General features: G+C 66.2%; 1 protein-coding gene across 5 annotated transcripts; it reads right to left on the reverse strand.

The window, feature by feature from the left end:
- Window positions 1-1,023: 1,023 nt before the first annotated feature.
- HDGFL2 (HDGF like 2) lies at window positions 1,024-11,850 on the reverse strand. 5 transcript variants are annotated; one of them, XM_083811411.1, is made up of 16 exons: window positions 11,669-11,850; window positions 9,245-9,321; window positions 9,023-9,161; window positions 6,995-7,174; window positions 6,474-6,590; window positions 6,240-6,311; window positions 5,808-5,955; window positions 5,547-5,622; window positions 5,170-5,455; window positions 4,357-4,445; window positions 3,727-3,797; window positions 3,280-3,350; window positions 2,757-2,858; window positions 2,447-2,660; window positions 1,618-1,747; window positions 1,024-1,391 (listed from the first exon to the last, which is right to left on the reverse strand). In XM_083811411.1, exons 1-16 carry the CDS (start codon window positions 11,738-11,740, stop codon window positions 1,313-1,315), a joined length of 1,923 nt encoding a protein of 640 aa, XP_083667537.1. In that variant the 5' UTR covers window positions 11,741-11,850; the 3' UTR covers window positions 1,024-1,312. The 5 variants fall into 5 exon arrangements, with proteins under 5 accessions (XP_083667537.1, XP_083667536.1, XP_083667539.1 ...); XM_083811410.1 differs by having other exon boundaries at window positions 4,357-4,451; window positions 11,669-11,847; XM_083811413.1 differs by lacking the exons at window positions 9,023-9,161; window positions 9,245-9,321 and having other exon boundaries at window positions 4,357-4,451; window positions 11,669-11,847.
- Window positions 11,851-13,352: the final 1,502 nt, after the last annotated feature.

Here is a 13,352-nt window from a genome sequence, read left to right on the forward strand (position 1 = left end):
TGGGGTGCTGTGTGGCTTGACGAGCCTGGCCTGGGGCACGGTGGCATGTCCCCGTCCCCCTTTCCTGGCCATCAGGGGCCTAAGGACGGGGCTGAATCAGCCTCGCATCGGGCAGCAGTGCCCATCCTGACTCGCCCCATCCCTCCTCCCTCCGCCTCTCGCTTCCCGAAAATTGGGCAAGAGGGACACGAGGTTTATTTGGGTTTTATTTGGGTTCTGTTTATGAAGGGTTGGAGCATGAAATCAAGCCTGGAAAATGACACAGGCTCCCCAGGGCAGAGTTACAGCAACAGCAGCCTCCGAGCAGGAGCAGGGCAAACGGCCCTGTGTCGGCACCACTGCGGGTGCCTGATCCTTGGCACAAAGAGGACACGAGGACGCAGCGTCTGGTTGAGCTGGGAACATCTTTATTTTACATGTACAAAAGCTTCAGATCCTTGCAAAAGAGCGGAGAGACAGACAGACGAACGAGATGCTGCCCAGCACAAGGCAGGATGCTGCCCCGGTTGAGTCCCCCAGCTCAGAGAGGAGAGAATACACAATTTCACTTTGTTTTTCCCCAGAGGCTGGTGCCCGGCCCTGCAGCCTCTGCGGGAGCAGAGGGACCAGGCTCCAGCAGCTGCACCCAGCTGGGAGAACGTCACGGTAGGGAAAGGGGCTCCGAGCAGCAGGGAGAGGGTCCCCGACTGCTGGGACAAGTGCCTGCGTCCTCGGCAGGGCCCAGCACGGCTGCTCCCAGCCCGGGCAGAGGAAAATCAAGAAGAAAGGAGCCTGGAGCAACAGGGTCAGCCCTGGGAGCGCAGCCAGGCCCTGCCGTCACCCCTCGGGGGCCCAGCTGCCCCCTGACAGGGACAGGGCCACCCGTGGGTGCCCGGCCTGGCTCCTGGCCCGAGGGAACAGGGGCCCCCAGGAGCTTTTTCCAGTCACTGCCCCAGGAAGGGGGCAAAGGGAAGAGGGATGCTCCTGCCCTCCCCTAGTCACAGTCAGCGATGCCTCAAGAAATAGACACTAGGGCTCCTTGTGTTTTTCATTAAAAAACCCTTTATATTCATTTCATGTCGGTTGAAATCACAAGAAATTAGGTGGAGGTGGGGAAAAAAAAAAAAAAGAGGGGACAAATACAGACAAACAGCACAGTCTCCCCCTGTGTTCGGTGCTTTCACAGGGTCAGGGGCACAGGACAAGACCTAGGACATCAGCTACTGTGTGACTTAGTGAAGTAACTCAAAGATGGGCGAGGCGGAGGCCGGTCTCCCTTCACGTCAGGCAGCGCAGCCCCCTCTGCATCCTCCTTCAGGCAGGACCCGCTTCCTCAGCTCTCCTCCGCGTCGTCCACAGACTCTGACTCCCCGCGAGCCCTCTCGCGCTCGGCGTTGGGATAGTCCTGCACGCTGCGGGCAGAGCACAGGCACCTCAGCAAGAGCCTCCCCTGCCCGTCTGCCTTCCCCTGCCCCTAGCATCTCCCCCCACCCCAGGCTCGGGCTCTTCCCCAAGCCAGGAGAAGCCCTACAAGCTCTGAGGTCCCCCAAAGGTGGTGAGCAAGAGCCCAGCTTGCTGAGGAGCTGAGGGTGGACGCGCGGCGGGTGCTGAGGAGCTGCCGAGCCCCCCCGTGCTCACTTGTTGTGGGCCTCCTCGGCAGATGCCTCCAGCTCACTGGCTCCCGGCCCTTGGCTTTTGTCTCGCTCCTTCTCCTCTGTGCCCTCCGCTTTTTGGGATAGGGATTCACCGTTCACAGGACCTGACAGGTCTGCAGGGAAGAGACAGGCTCAGATACCTGGGCACCGCGGTGGCTGAAGCCTCATTCACCGCAGCCCAGGTGGTGCTGGGCACCGCGAGGACCCACGGCCACAGCAAGGCGGGCTGTCCCTTCACCCAGGGATGACAGCCACCAGAAGGGCCCCAAAGACTCCATTCCCCGTGCCCAGAGGCTGACATCAGAGCGGATTTTTCCCCACCAGCTCCTCCAGGAAGGCTCTTGCGGCGTTACCGGGCTGTCCCCAGGCAGGGACCCCGCCGGGCACATGGCCACGAGGCGATGGAAGATCCCAGTCACCAGCTGCCTGCGCAAGAGCCTGAGCCAGTGGCCAAGGGCGGCTCCACATTCCTCCATCCCCCTGGTGCCCGGGACCAGCGCTCTAACTGGCAGCAAGGAGCTGGCCTGGCCCAAAAGCTGCCCCGCAGACACCCCAAGTCAGGGCATGGGCGCCGAGGTTGCCCTCTGCTCTCACTGCCGAGAGCGTTTGATGCTCAGCCCACAGAGCCCCACCTAACCACGCAGTCCCCAAGCTCAGACATGCTCCAGGGGGGGATGCTGGGGGTGAAGTTGCCCCTTCTCCAGGCAGCCCCACGGCCCCTGCCACGAGGTGGACCCAGGGCCAGGTGCCGTGAGGCTGCTACACGCCCGGACAGAGCAGGGAACTGCCCTGAGACGGGCAGGGTGCGTTACCAGCGTTTGTCTCCTCTTCCCCCTTCTCATTCCGCGTCTCCCCTCCCGCCAGCTTCTCCTGGCTCTTGTCCACATCCCCCTTGTCCTTCTCCGGACCGGCTTTGTTGGCTTTCTGGATCGCCTCCATCTTTGGTCCCAGGACGCGCGACTTCAACCGGGTGTAAACTTCGGCGGCTTTCTCCATCACTTCTTTGTTTGCTTTATAGCGACGGATCTGCAGCAGCAACAGGGAGGAGGAGGTGCTGACACCCTTCGTGGCGGCCCAGGCAGGCTCATTGAGTGACCACCTGGTGATCAGCCTCCCTCGTACCTTTTTCAGAGTAGCCACCACGTCCGTGTGCTTCTGGAGGATGTGTGAGGTGACCTGGAGCGTGCCCAGCTCCTCCAGCGCGTTCAGGCACCGCTTGATGTCCTGTAAGGATGGCACCGAGGTTAGAAACCGGCTCAAAGTCCCCTCGTGGGTTACATCTGGCCCTGCACGAGCAGCAGGGGAAAAACGGAGGGACTCTGTCTGCCAACCGCCTCGGGGCGGGGTTGGCAAAGCTCTGGATCCTGTCTCGAGGCAGAAACCCAGCCGTGTGGGCCACGCTGCAGCTCACCAGCCCCAGCTCAGGGGAGAGGACACCCACACCCCAGCACGGGGACAGGAACGGGTGGCAAAGGAGAAGGGCAGAGCCTCCTCTGCCAGCTCCCAGTGGGCACCTGGGACCAGCACCACTGTGAGCACGGTCCCCTCGCAGCACCCAGCTTCCAGACCAGCACGACCAGCCTCGGTCAGCTGGGCGAGGTCCACGTGGTGGCTGAAGACACAGCCGGGGACCTCAGGCACTCACCGGGTTGTCCACCTTCAGGGCAAACTTGATCTCGCTGTGAAGTTTCTGAAGTTTCTCTTCCACAGTGGGCTCTGGAGCAGCGAGAGAGACAGGCCGAGGCCTCAGGGGGGGAGCACACAACGGCCTGGAGCCCGGAACCTCTCCCCAAAAAGGGCTTTGGTTCCTTCTCGCGTCTCCGAGGCTGAAAGCAGCCCCAGGGGCCGCTCTGCAGAGGACAGGCTGGGGTGTGCCCCAACGGGAAGGGAATGCCTGCAGGGAAGCCGTCTCTACACACCCCGTAAATACTTTCCAACACGGTGCAGGGATCACAGCAGCACTGGCAGGGCCCAACCAAAAGTGATCCCTGCTGGAAAGATCCTTCCCCTTCCCCAGGATGGGGGAACCAGCCCTGGCTCCCTTCTCTCTCTGTTCTCCCGTGACCTGCCTTAGAAGCACCCGCTCGCTCACCCTTTTTCTTCTCCATTCTCCTTTCGGGGATCAGCTCAGACTTCTTGCGGCCCCGTTCCACTTTCAGAGGTCTGCAGGAGGAAAAGGAACGAGGTGAAATCATTCAGGGGATGCCTGCAGGTAAAACCACGTGCGTGTTGCTGGGCTAGCAAGAGAGGTGACAGCACGTACCAGCGCGTCCCCCGCTGCCCGGCAGTGCCAGGCAGGCGGCAGAGCCCCGCCGCGCTCCACCCACGCTCGCACACATCTCCCACGCACACACACATCTCCCAGCTCGCACGGCTGGGAGCTCTGAGACAGCAGCTCCCCCATGCCCCAGGTCCCCGGGACTGCAGAAAGGCAGAGCCCAAAGCAAAGGCGGCCGGGGATACCCCAAGGATCTTCCCCTGTGTGTCAGAAAGCAGCAGGGATGCCCAGCCTGGTGCCTCCCCCCCCCAGACACCCCCGTCAGCCCCCTTCAGCTCTAGAAAGGAGAGGAGGAAAGCCCTCCGGGGGTGCTGCTGGCACAGGCAGCCCCACCAGGACCCCATCCCCACCCCAGAGGTCCGCAGCGGGGCTGGGGCAGCAGCCGAGGACCAGCCCCGTCCCCAGAGGAGCACGGCGCCGTGCGCAGGGAGGGGAGATGCTGACTTGTTCCGCGGTTTCTCCTCTGCTCGGCCCCTCTTCTCCTTCTGAGTCGGTTTCCTTGACAACTCCGAGGGCTGCTTCTTCGCCGGCTTCTTTACCTTCGAGGAGAGAACAATGCAGGCGAGAGCAGCTTGCGGCAGAGCCCACCCCGCTGCGGGAGGGAGGGAGGCAGCGCCACGGCCTGCTCCCGTCCTCTCGGCCCCATCTGGGCACGATCCAGCAGTGCCAGCAGCCAGCACCCACACCAGCGCCGCTGCGAGGCCGCTGCGAGCGGCACCGCTGCTCTGGGCGCAGGGCTGTCCCAGCATGAGGTAAAAAAAAAGGAGCTGGGTCACAGCACGGGGGTGTGCTGCTCCGAGATCCCACCCGGCCCGCGATGCCCACACTTCCCTGCAGAGCTCAGCTCTTCGTGCCGCTCTCCTGGCCCCGCTCTGTGCGGAGAAACAGGCAGCAGGCTGAAAGGGAGACCCTACCCCTGGCCACGAGGCAGCACGGCTGCCACGAGCCCTCTGCGGCCTTCCTCAGTGCCGCAGCCGAGCCCCGCTGACCCTTCCCCCGGCTCTGCAGAGGACAGCAGAGCAAATACAGTGACTGTGGGGAGAGAGAGCATCGCAGGGGTGCGAACTGGATGGGGCCTCTTGGGCCAAGGGTACGGCTCCCCTAGGCACACGACCCTTCCCTGCGCTCCCCAGGGTAAAAGAAGCTGAGGACAGCAGGGCACTGCCGCTCCTGGAGGCCCCCGCTGACGTGGCAGGGAGAGGACAGGCGGCTGTTGCCCGCCACCAGCTCCCCGCGCCCTCACAGCGCCGCACTCACCTCCTTCTCCACCTCCAGTTCGGAGTCTGAGGAGGACGGAGCCTTGGCCCGGCCTTTCCGGCCCTTTTTGGCTACTTCGTCATCCGCGCTGCTGTCGCTGTCCGAGTGCGCCTCCTCGCCCTTCTCTGCTTTCTCCTTCCTCTTCTCCTTCTCCTCCTTCTCCTGCTCCCGCAGCCGACGGATCTCTTCCTCCTGCTCCCTCTTCCTCTTCTCTTCCAGCTCCCGCCGCCGCTCTTCGTCCCGTCTCTTCCACTCGCTGATGCGGTCCACGTCGCTGTCGCTGTCGCTGCCGAGGACAGGGCACGCTTGGACCCCTCGCGTGGGAGGGGAGGCCGGCGACCCCCCCACCCAGCAGGGGGACAGCGCCCCAGTCTCACCTGTCACTGCTGGAGCTGGTCGGGACACGCTCGGGCTTCGGTTTCCTGCCACGGGGCTTGGGAGGGGGTTTCTCAGCTGCAAGGCAACGGGAGGACGGTCAGCAGGAGCCCTGGCGGGCTTGTGTGTGGAAACAGCTGGACACCGCTCACAGCAGAGCTCCCGGAGCACCAATTCCATGTGCTCTCCAGCCTCCCGAGGGAGCCGGCAGCGGCCCGGCTGTGGCAGGTGAAGTCTCCTTGGTGTTACCTGGCGCCTCCTACCTGGCTTCCTGCCCCGCTGAGGCTTTTTCACAGACACGTCGGAGTCCGAATCGGAGTTGGAGTCCGACTTGGTCATGTCCACGGTTGCGTTTCCCATTTCCGAGTCCGAGTCCACTTTGGAATCCGAATCGGAGCCAGACTCCACTTTCTGCAGGCACAAAGCGGGGTTGGATGGGGGGAACAGAAGCAGCTGCTGCCCCCAGCACAGCGGCACGGCGCCCAGCCACGTCACCGACACACAAGCGAGGTCTCTTCTCGCTCTGGACCCCCAGCAGCCCGCAGCAGAGCCCACCCTGACCCAGCCTCCCCGCCCGCAGGGGAGCCACCCCCGCCTCCAGGGGCTGCCAGAAGCCAGGTCCCTCGCCCCCAGGGGAGACCAGAGGAGCCTGAAGCAGCAACCCGCGGGCCAAGCCACTCCGGGGGGGCTTTTACCTTCTTCTTCCTGCCCCCTGCAGGCATCCTCCGGGGAGCCCTGGCCACTGGCTTCTTCTCGGGAGTGAAGTCCTGGAGGAAAACACGGATATTAAACGGGGAACAGCCTCACGGTGGTGAAGCCAGCCCGTTCCCCCAGGCTCAGTGCCACTGCCCCCCCAGACGGCGACGCTCTTCCCGCAGCCCGCACCACCCTGCCAGCCTCCACGCAAGCGCAGCCCCGAACCTCCTCACCTGGTCGCTGTTTTTTTCCGACTCGGAGGACGTTTCTGAGTTCTCCTCTTCTGTCAGGGAGGGACTGCCCTGATCCAGGTCGCTGGAAGATTTCCGAGGCCGTTTTGCCACCGGCATCTGATGTCCAAGAAGCGACACAGTGAGGGAAGCCCACCCCCTCTCCACCCACAGCGGAAAGCGAACCCTGGCTAAGAAGGGGATGCGCGACTCTCCCCCATCGCCCCCCCAGGACAGCCACGCGCGCTCAGAAGAGACGTGCAGCTCCGGGCTCTCTGCGAACCGCACCAGGACGTGGCTGTCCCAGCACCTCAGAGGCAAAGTGAGACCCCTAACGTGCGCTAACCCACTTTTCCCCTGGAGCATCCGGAGGGAGGCGGTTTCTTCCTCCCTCCACGTGCTCGAGGTGCTGCATTTCTTTTGGAGGAAGGGGGCAGCTCGGTGGGGGGGGGGCCGCCAACCACGTCCCAGCCTCCTCCAGCCCAGGACAGCCTCCCGGCCCCGCCGCCTCAGCCCACACTCACTTTCATCGCCAACGATTTCCGCTTGAGCCCGCTGTGGTCGCTGCCTCGATCCGAGTCCTCGTCGCTTTCCATTTTCTCTGCGGTGACCGCAGCCATGGCGGGGTCGTCCTCGTCGTCCCCTGCGTCGCTGCCCCCCATGGGGTCGTTCTCGGGAACATCGCTGTCAGAGGAGCTCGCGGGCTAAAGACAGCGGAGATGACAACTGTTATTGCCCCAAGAGGCCTGCGGCAGGCTGGAGAGAAGGGGCACGGAAGGGCGACAAGCAACGGAGAGCAGCACTGAGCAGAGAGGAGCAGGCGCACAGAGCAGCACAGGGCACAGTCCCCTCCTGGCGAGGCCCCCGAGAGGAGCCAGCACCCTTCAGCGATGCTCTCGGGGGGAGCGACAGCGTTACCGGCCCTTCAAGGAGGGCGCTCGGTCGACCCGCTCCTAATCCCCCTGCACCCCCTTCCCGAGGCCCCCTCCGCACCGCCCCGAGACCACCACAAACACCTTCCCGCGGGTCCCCAGCTCAGCCTGCACCTACCGCTCCCTCGCTCCCCTCCCCAGCGGCCTCACACCCTGCCACAGACCCTCGCAGCAGCCTGGGCTGGACGGCCCCTGACTGGGCGAGCGCATCCCAGCCTTCCTCTGCCCTGACGGCGGCTTGGTTCGGCCTCTCCTCCCGGGCTGCCGGCCCTCGATTCGAGCCAGAACTCTTCCTTCTCACGCGCCTTCCCCGTCGGAACGGCCTGCGCGGCGGCCGCTGCTCTGGCCCGGCTGGGATCTCTTCTGTCCCGCTCCATCGCTCCACGCAGGGGAGGTCTCCGGGCTTCTCATCAGCCCACCACGAGGTTCCTCACGCGAGCACCTCAGCTCCTGTCTTCTGCGTTTCGTTCTCTTCACGCGTAGCAGCAGCAGCCGTCCCTACCGCGGGGACTCTTCCAGCACCGCAGCCCTCCTGCTGGAAAGGCTCTCCTCGTTTTGACTTCTCCTGGCACCTCGCGTCACTCAGCTCTCAAAATCAAGCCTCTCCTTCAACCTCTTCTGCTCCTCCGGACGCATCGGCCACTGGCTGCCAGTCGGCGTCGGCGAACCCGCAGCCTCGCAGGGATCTTTGGCGTAGCCTCAGGCGCTCTCCCAGTCCCAGCAAGCCCCGCGGGAACGGGTTTCTTAACCCTGCCGGGAGTCCGTGGTGGTGCCGAGCAGTCCCTGGACACCGTGGGTGCCGCCTCCCTCGCCACCACCAGCCTCCCGCCCACCGCTACGCACAGGCGAAGTCGCTCTCCAGGTTTTCGGGCACCTCCGCGGTCTCGCCTCGTCTACCTCGGCGGTCTCGGGCGCAACCATGTCCCACAGCTACTCAAACCACAACCTCTCTCCTGCGCTGGCAGCAGCGCGCCTGAGCCTGCCTACCTCCAGAGCAGCTGGTCTTCGTAGCTCACCTTAAAAACCTTCCTCTGCCTCTTCAGCCCAACTGCCTATGAAGCTGCTTTGGCCGCCTCCTCTGGAGATCGCTATACAATAAATTGCATCACACAATTACGGTCACGAAACGCCCCTCGCACACGCCAGCACTTGACAGCGAAGAGCTGCCTCCCAGCCAGCCCTGACACCCGCCGGAGGAGCGATGGGTGCCTTTTGGCTCAGGACCTCAGAAACGGATGAAGAGAGGGACTGCCCCACGGCCCGCGCGCGGCTCCCCCGAGCCCGGGACCGGCAAGCCTCCGTTCTCACTCCGGCACGGAAATCCTCCGCGGGGCTGGGGGCAAGGCACGCCAAGCGCGCTCCCCGTTCCGCCTCAGAGATGGGACGGAGGTGCCTACCTCTCGGAGGGCGAGCGGGGGCCGAGTCTTTCACCGAAAGGGAGAGGGCAGGAAAGGGAAGGCATTTCAACCCTGAGCAAGCTGCTGTGCGAGACGGAAGCGCGGAGACACCACAGCGGGGAGAAGCAGAGAGAGGAGGAGAGCGGCTCGGAGGGAAGGAGAGCAGGAGGTGCTCGGAGCCCACGTCCTCGCTGCCCCCCCGCCACGCGAGGCCCACACTCACCGGAGGGGCACTGTAACTGGCGTGAGGGTTGTTCTGGATTTCCCACAATCCCTCGTTGAAGCCTTTTCTCTTGTTTGTTTTCCCATATTTGTCCTTATACTTTTCATAGGGGAACAGGTCTTTGGGGCCCAAGAAGGCGCTGGAGAGAAACAAAGCAGAGGTGAGCCCAGAGCGGAGGCAGCGGGGGCACGGCCCAGAGCGGGGGGGCGAGGCAGCGCTTACGTCTCGTGAGTGCCGAAGAAGAAGATGGGGTACTTGTTCGGCGGGGGTTTCACGGCGCCGTCCGCGATGTCATCGATCTGAAAGGAAACCCAAAGCAGGAGGTGGTCAGAGAGAGCGGCTGGAGCGCGTCCTCTGCGAGGCAACCCTTAGCCCTGGCTAGCGGCGTCGGGACTCCGGCACGCGCACACGACTTGGAGGCAAGCGCGGCAACAAAGCACCCGGACGGGGAACTTGGCTCCGCGCAGCGTCCGAATGCGGCGGGGACGGCCGGGCGGGATCGCCAGGAGAGCAACGGAAGGGATCCGGCGCGGACGCTCCACGCCTAGAGCCGGGCGCCCCCCGAGGGAATCCCCTCCAGCGGGTGGCCCGGGGGGGTCCTTCCTGGCTGGAGGCAGGCCGCAGGAAAAGCCCAGCTGCCGGCGGGCCCCCCCGCGTCTTCTTCCCACACGCCGCGCCGGCTCCGGTGCCCTTCGGTCCGCTCCGCGTGGTCCGGGGCAGCGGCGGGAGGCTCGGGGCGCGCAGCAGGGGCTGCCCCCCGCGTGCCGGGGAAGTCTTCGGGAGGAGCCTCCCCAAAAAGGAGCGGGCTAAAAGCAGGAGAGAGGCCGCGGAAGCCGGACAACGCGAGCGCCCTCCTGGAAGGGCCGAATCCTTGCGGTGCTGGGGGGCCACCACCCCCCCCCGGTGCCAGGCCAGCCACGACGGCATCTCGGGTCTGCCGGCATCCCGGGTCTCCCGGCGTGGTGCGGCCAAGCGGCGGCGGCGGCTCCAGCACCCGGCGCCTCCCCGGCCCCGATCCCGCGGGGCGCACGACCCCGCCTGGCCCCCGGCTGCCCACCGGGAGCCCCCGACCCGCCTCGCGCTGCCCTCGCCGGCACGGCCACCACGCTGCGCCTCGCCCCGACCGCCCCGTCCGCGGCTCCTCCGGTGCCGCCGCGCAGCGCTGCCCACCGGGACGCCTGCCCCCCCGTCCGCACCCCGCGGACGCCACCGGCTCCCCCCAACCCCGTACCTCGAGGGCTCGCAGCCCCGCGCGCGTCCCTGCTGCCCCAGAACTGGCTCTGCCCCCCGTTCACAACCGGGGAGTCCCAAAGGGCCGTCCCGCTCCTCGCCAGAGCCCCAGGCCCTGGCCCAGGCAACCCCACAGCGGTGTGGGACCCCCCCGCTATGGGCGACATCACGGGACCCCGCTCCCGGTGCCAGCCCCTCAGTGCGGTGCCAGCACAGGTCCCGGTGTGGCACCCAGCCCTGGTTCTGTTCCGGGACCGGTCCCGCTGGGGACGGCAGCGGCGCGCAGCCCGCCCCGTAACAGCGCCGCGCGTCCCGGGAGCCAGCTCCCGCCCCGGTGCGGGTGTGGATGCAGGGACCCCGTTATTGTGGGGCGGCTCAGCGCCAGCCCCGTAGCCGGGATGTGCTGGGGCGCGCTGCAACGGGGCTGCCTGGCCTGGAGGAAGGCCCAGAACAGGTACCGAGACCGGATCCCCCGTCCCGGTGCAGGTACCGGGACCAGAGCATCACCCCGGTGTGGGTCCGGTACTGGGTCCCCTGCCCCGGTGCAAGTCTGGTACCAGGCCCCATCCCGGTGCCAGTATCGGGACCCCCCACCCCGGTGCGGGTGCCAGGACCATATCCCCCAACCCGGTGCAGGTACCGGGACCAGAGCATCACCCCGGTGTGGGTCCGGTACCGGGTCCCCCTGCCCCAGTGCAAGTCCGGTACCGGGCCCCATCCCGGTGCCAGCACCAGGACACCCACCCCAGTGCAGGTGCCGGGACCAGAGCATCGTCCCGGTGTGGGTCCGGTACTGGGTCCCCCTGCCCTGGTGCAAGTGCGGGTACCGGGCCCCATCCTGGTGCTGGTACCGGGTCCCCCAACCCGGTGCAAGTCCGGTACCGGGTCCCTCGACCCGGTGCCTGTCCAGTACCGGGCCCCATCCTGGTGCCAGTACTGGGACCCCCACCCCAGTGCAGGTGCCGGGACCAGAGCATCATCCCAGTGTGGATCCGGTACCGGGTCCCTCTGCCCCGGTGCAAGTGCAGGTACTGGGCTCCATCCCGGTGCTGGTACCGGTACCGGGTCCCCCGCCCCGGTGCAAGTCTGGTACCGGACCCCCTGCCCCGGTGCAAGTCCGGTACTGGGTCCGCCGTCCCGGTGCAAGTCCCGTACCGAGCCCCATCCCGGTGCTGGCACCGGTACCGGATCCTTCGCCCCGATGCCTGTCCGGTACCCCCACCCCGGTGCAGGCCCAGGACCGGAGCCCCATCCGGGTTCCGTTACCAGCCCCCCCGCCCCAGTGCCGGTACCGGCCCCCGTCCCCTTACCGTGTCCGTCCCCCCCCCCCCCCATTCCCGCCCGGTGCGCGGCTCCGTCCCGGGCCCGCCTCTTTCCCTCCCGCTGTCCCCTAGCGGCGCGGCCCCTGGGGCTCACCCGGGCGGGCCAGTGCGGGTAGCCCTTCATCTTGGCGAAGACGAGGTCCCCGGGCTTGAAGCTGTGCGGCATGGCGGCCGCGGGGCGGGGCGGGGCGCGGCGGCGGCGGAGGCCCAGGCCGCGGGCAGCACCGGGCAGCGGGGCGGAGACGGCCCGGCCCGGCCCGCAGGATGTCCCGCCCCTCGCGGAGCTCCAGCTGCCGTTGGTGGGAAGAGGTGCCGCTCAAACGTTTGGGCCAATGGGAGGGAGGAGAGGGCACGGCGGGAGGACGGGATTGGGCCGAGCCGCCAGAGGCGCCTCGGGGATGGGGAGCGGGGAGGGGGCGGGGCCAGGGGGCGGGGGAGAGGGGAGGGGGCGGGGGCAGGAGGGGGGGTCCAGGGGCAGGGCTGGGGGGGGTCTCCGGGAGGGGTCCCGGGAGGGGTCCCGGGGGGGTCCAGGAGGGTCCGGGGGAGGGCTGGGGTAGTCCCGCGGGGGGTCCCGGGAGGGTCTAGGGGGTCCCGGGGGGGTCCGGGAGGGACTCGGGGGGTGTCCAGGAGGGTCCCGGGGGGTCCCGGGAGGGTCTCGGGGGTCTCGGGGGGGTCCAGGAGGGTCCGAGAGGGTCCTGGGGGAGTCCCAGAGGGGTCCTGGGGTGGGTCCCTGGAGGGTCTCAGGGGTCCCGGAGGGTCCGGGGAGGTCCAGGAGTGTCTGGGGGGTCCCGGGGGGGGTCTGGGGGGATCTCGGGGGGTGTCCCGGGAGGGTCTCGAGGGGTCCCGGAGGGTCTGGGGGGGATCTACGAGGGTCCGGGAGGGTCCGGGGGGGGTCCCGGAGGGGTCCCGTGGCTTGTGGTGAGCTGTGGGGCAGGGGCTGGGGCTGGACAGATCAGGGTAAGGGCAGGGGGCTGCGGGGACACCGGGGGGGCACCAGCCCCGGGAGTGTCAGGGGGTGGGCGACGCCCTGTAGGGAGCCACCGGGCCCTGATGGGACTGAAATGAAACCGGGAGCCCCAGGGGGGTCGTGCTGGGGAGCAGGGGCAAGCCCAGCGGCTGCTTTTTTGGGGGTAAAAAGGGTAAAAAGCGGCCGTGTGGCTGGGGGCAGGGGCACAGCCCGAAGAGCCCGAGCCCTCCTGCAGGTGTCAGGGCTGGGGGCACTGGGGCAGGCTGTGCCCACCTAATAAAATCCCAGCAGCTCTCCAAAAAATCAGCAGGGACGTCCCAGCGTAACCAGAAGCTGGGGGCAGCTGCAAGGGGCCCCCCCCAAAACAGCAGAGCCAACGGGATTTCTGCCCGGGGCATGGTTTTGTGGGAAAGGGGGTGGTTATAGGGGAAAGGAGTGGTTATAGGAGAAAGGAATGGGAATTGTGCAGTGGAATTAGACCTGTTTACATCCCTTTTTTATTATTTTTTTTATTTTTTTAAATTAAATCCTACTAATCTGGAGCAAAATGATATAAAGAGTCAGTCTGGAAGTTCACTCTGGTTTAGCTCAATTTTTTAATCCCGTTTTATCCGCCGTTTCTGTGAAGTCACAGAAAAGCTCACCCATCACTGCTCCGAAGGCACAAACGGCAATGAAACGGCAGCGAGTGGCCGGGTGCGAGGATGTGACGGCCTGAGGTGTTACCAAACAACCCCCACGTGTTGTAGAAATTATTTTTGTAGCGATCATACCTCTGGGAAGAGGCAAAGGGAGAACAAACGCGGGCCGG

The sequence above is a fragment of the Anser anser genome (assembly GCF_964211835.1).
Source record: "Anser anser genome assembly, chromosome: 25".
NCBI classification, from domain to species: domain Eukaryota; kingdom Metazoa; phylum Chordata; class Aves; order Anseriformes; family Anatidae; genus Anser; species Anser anser.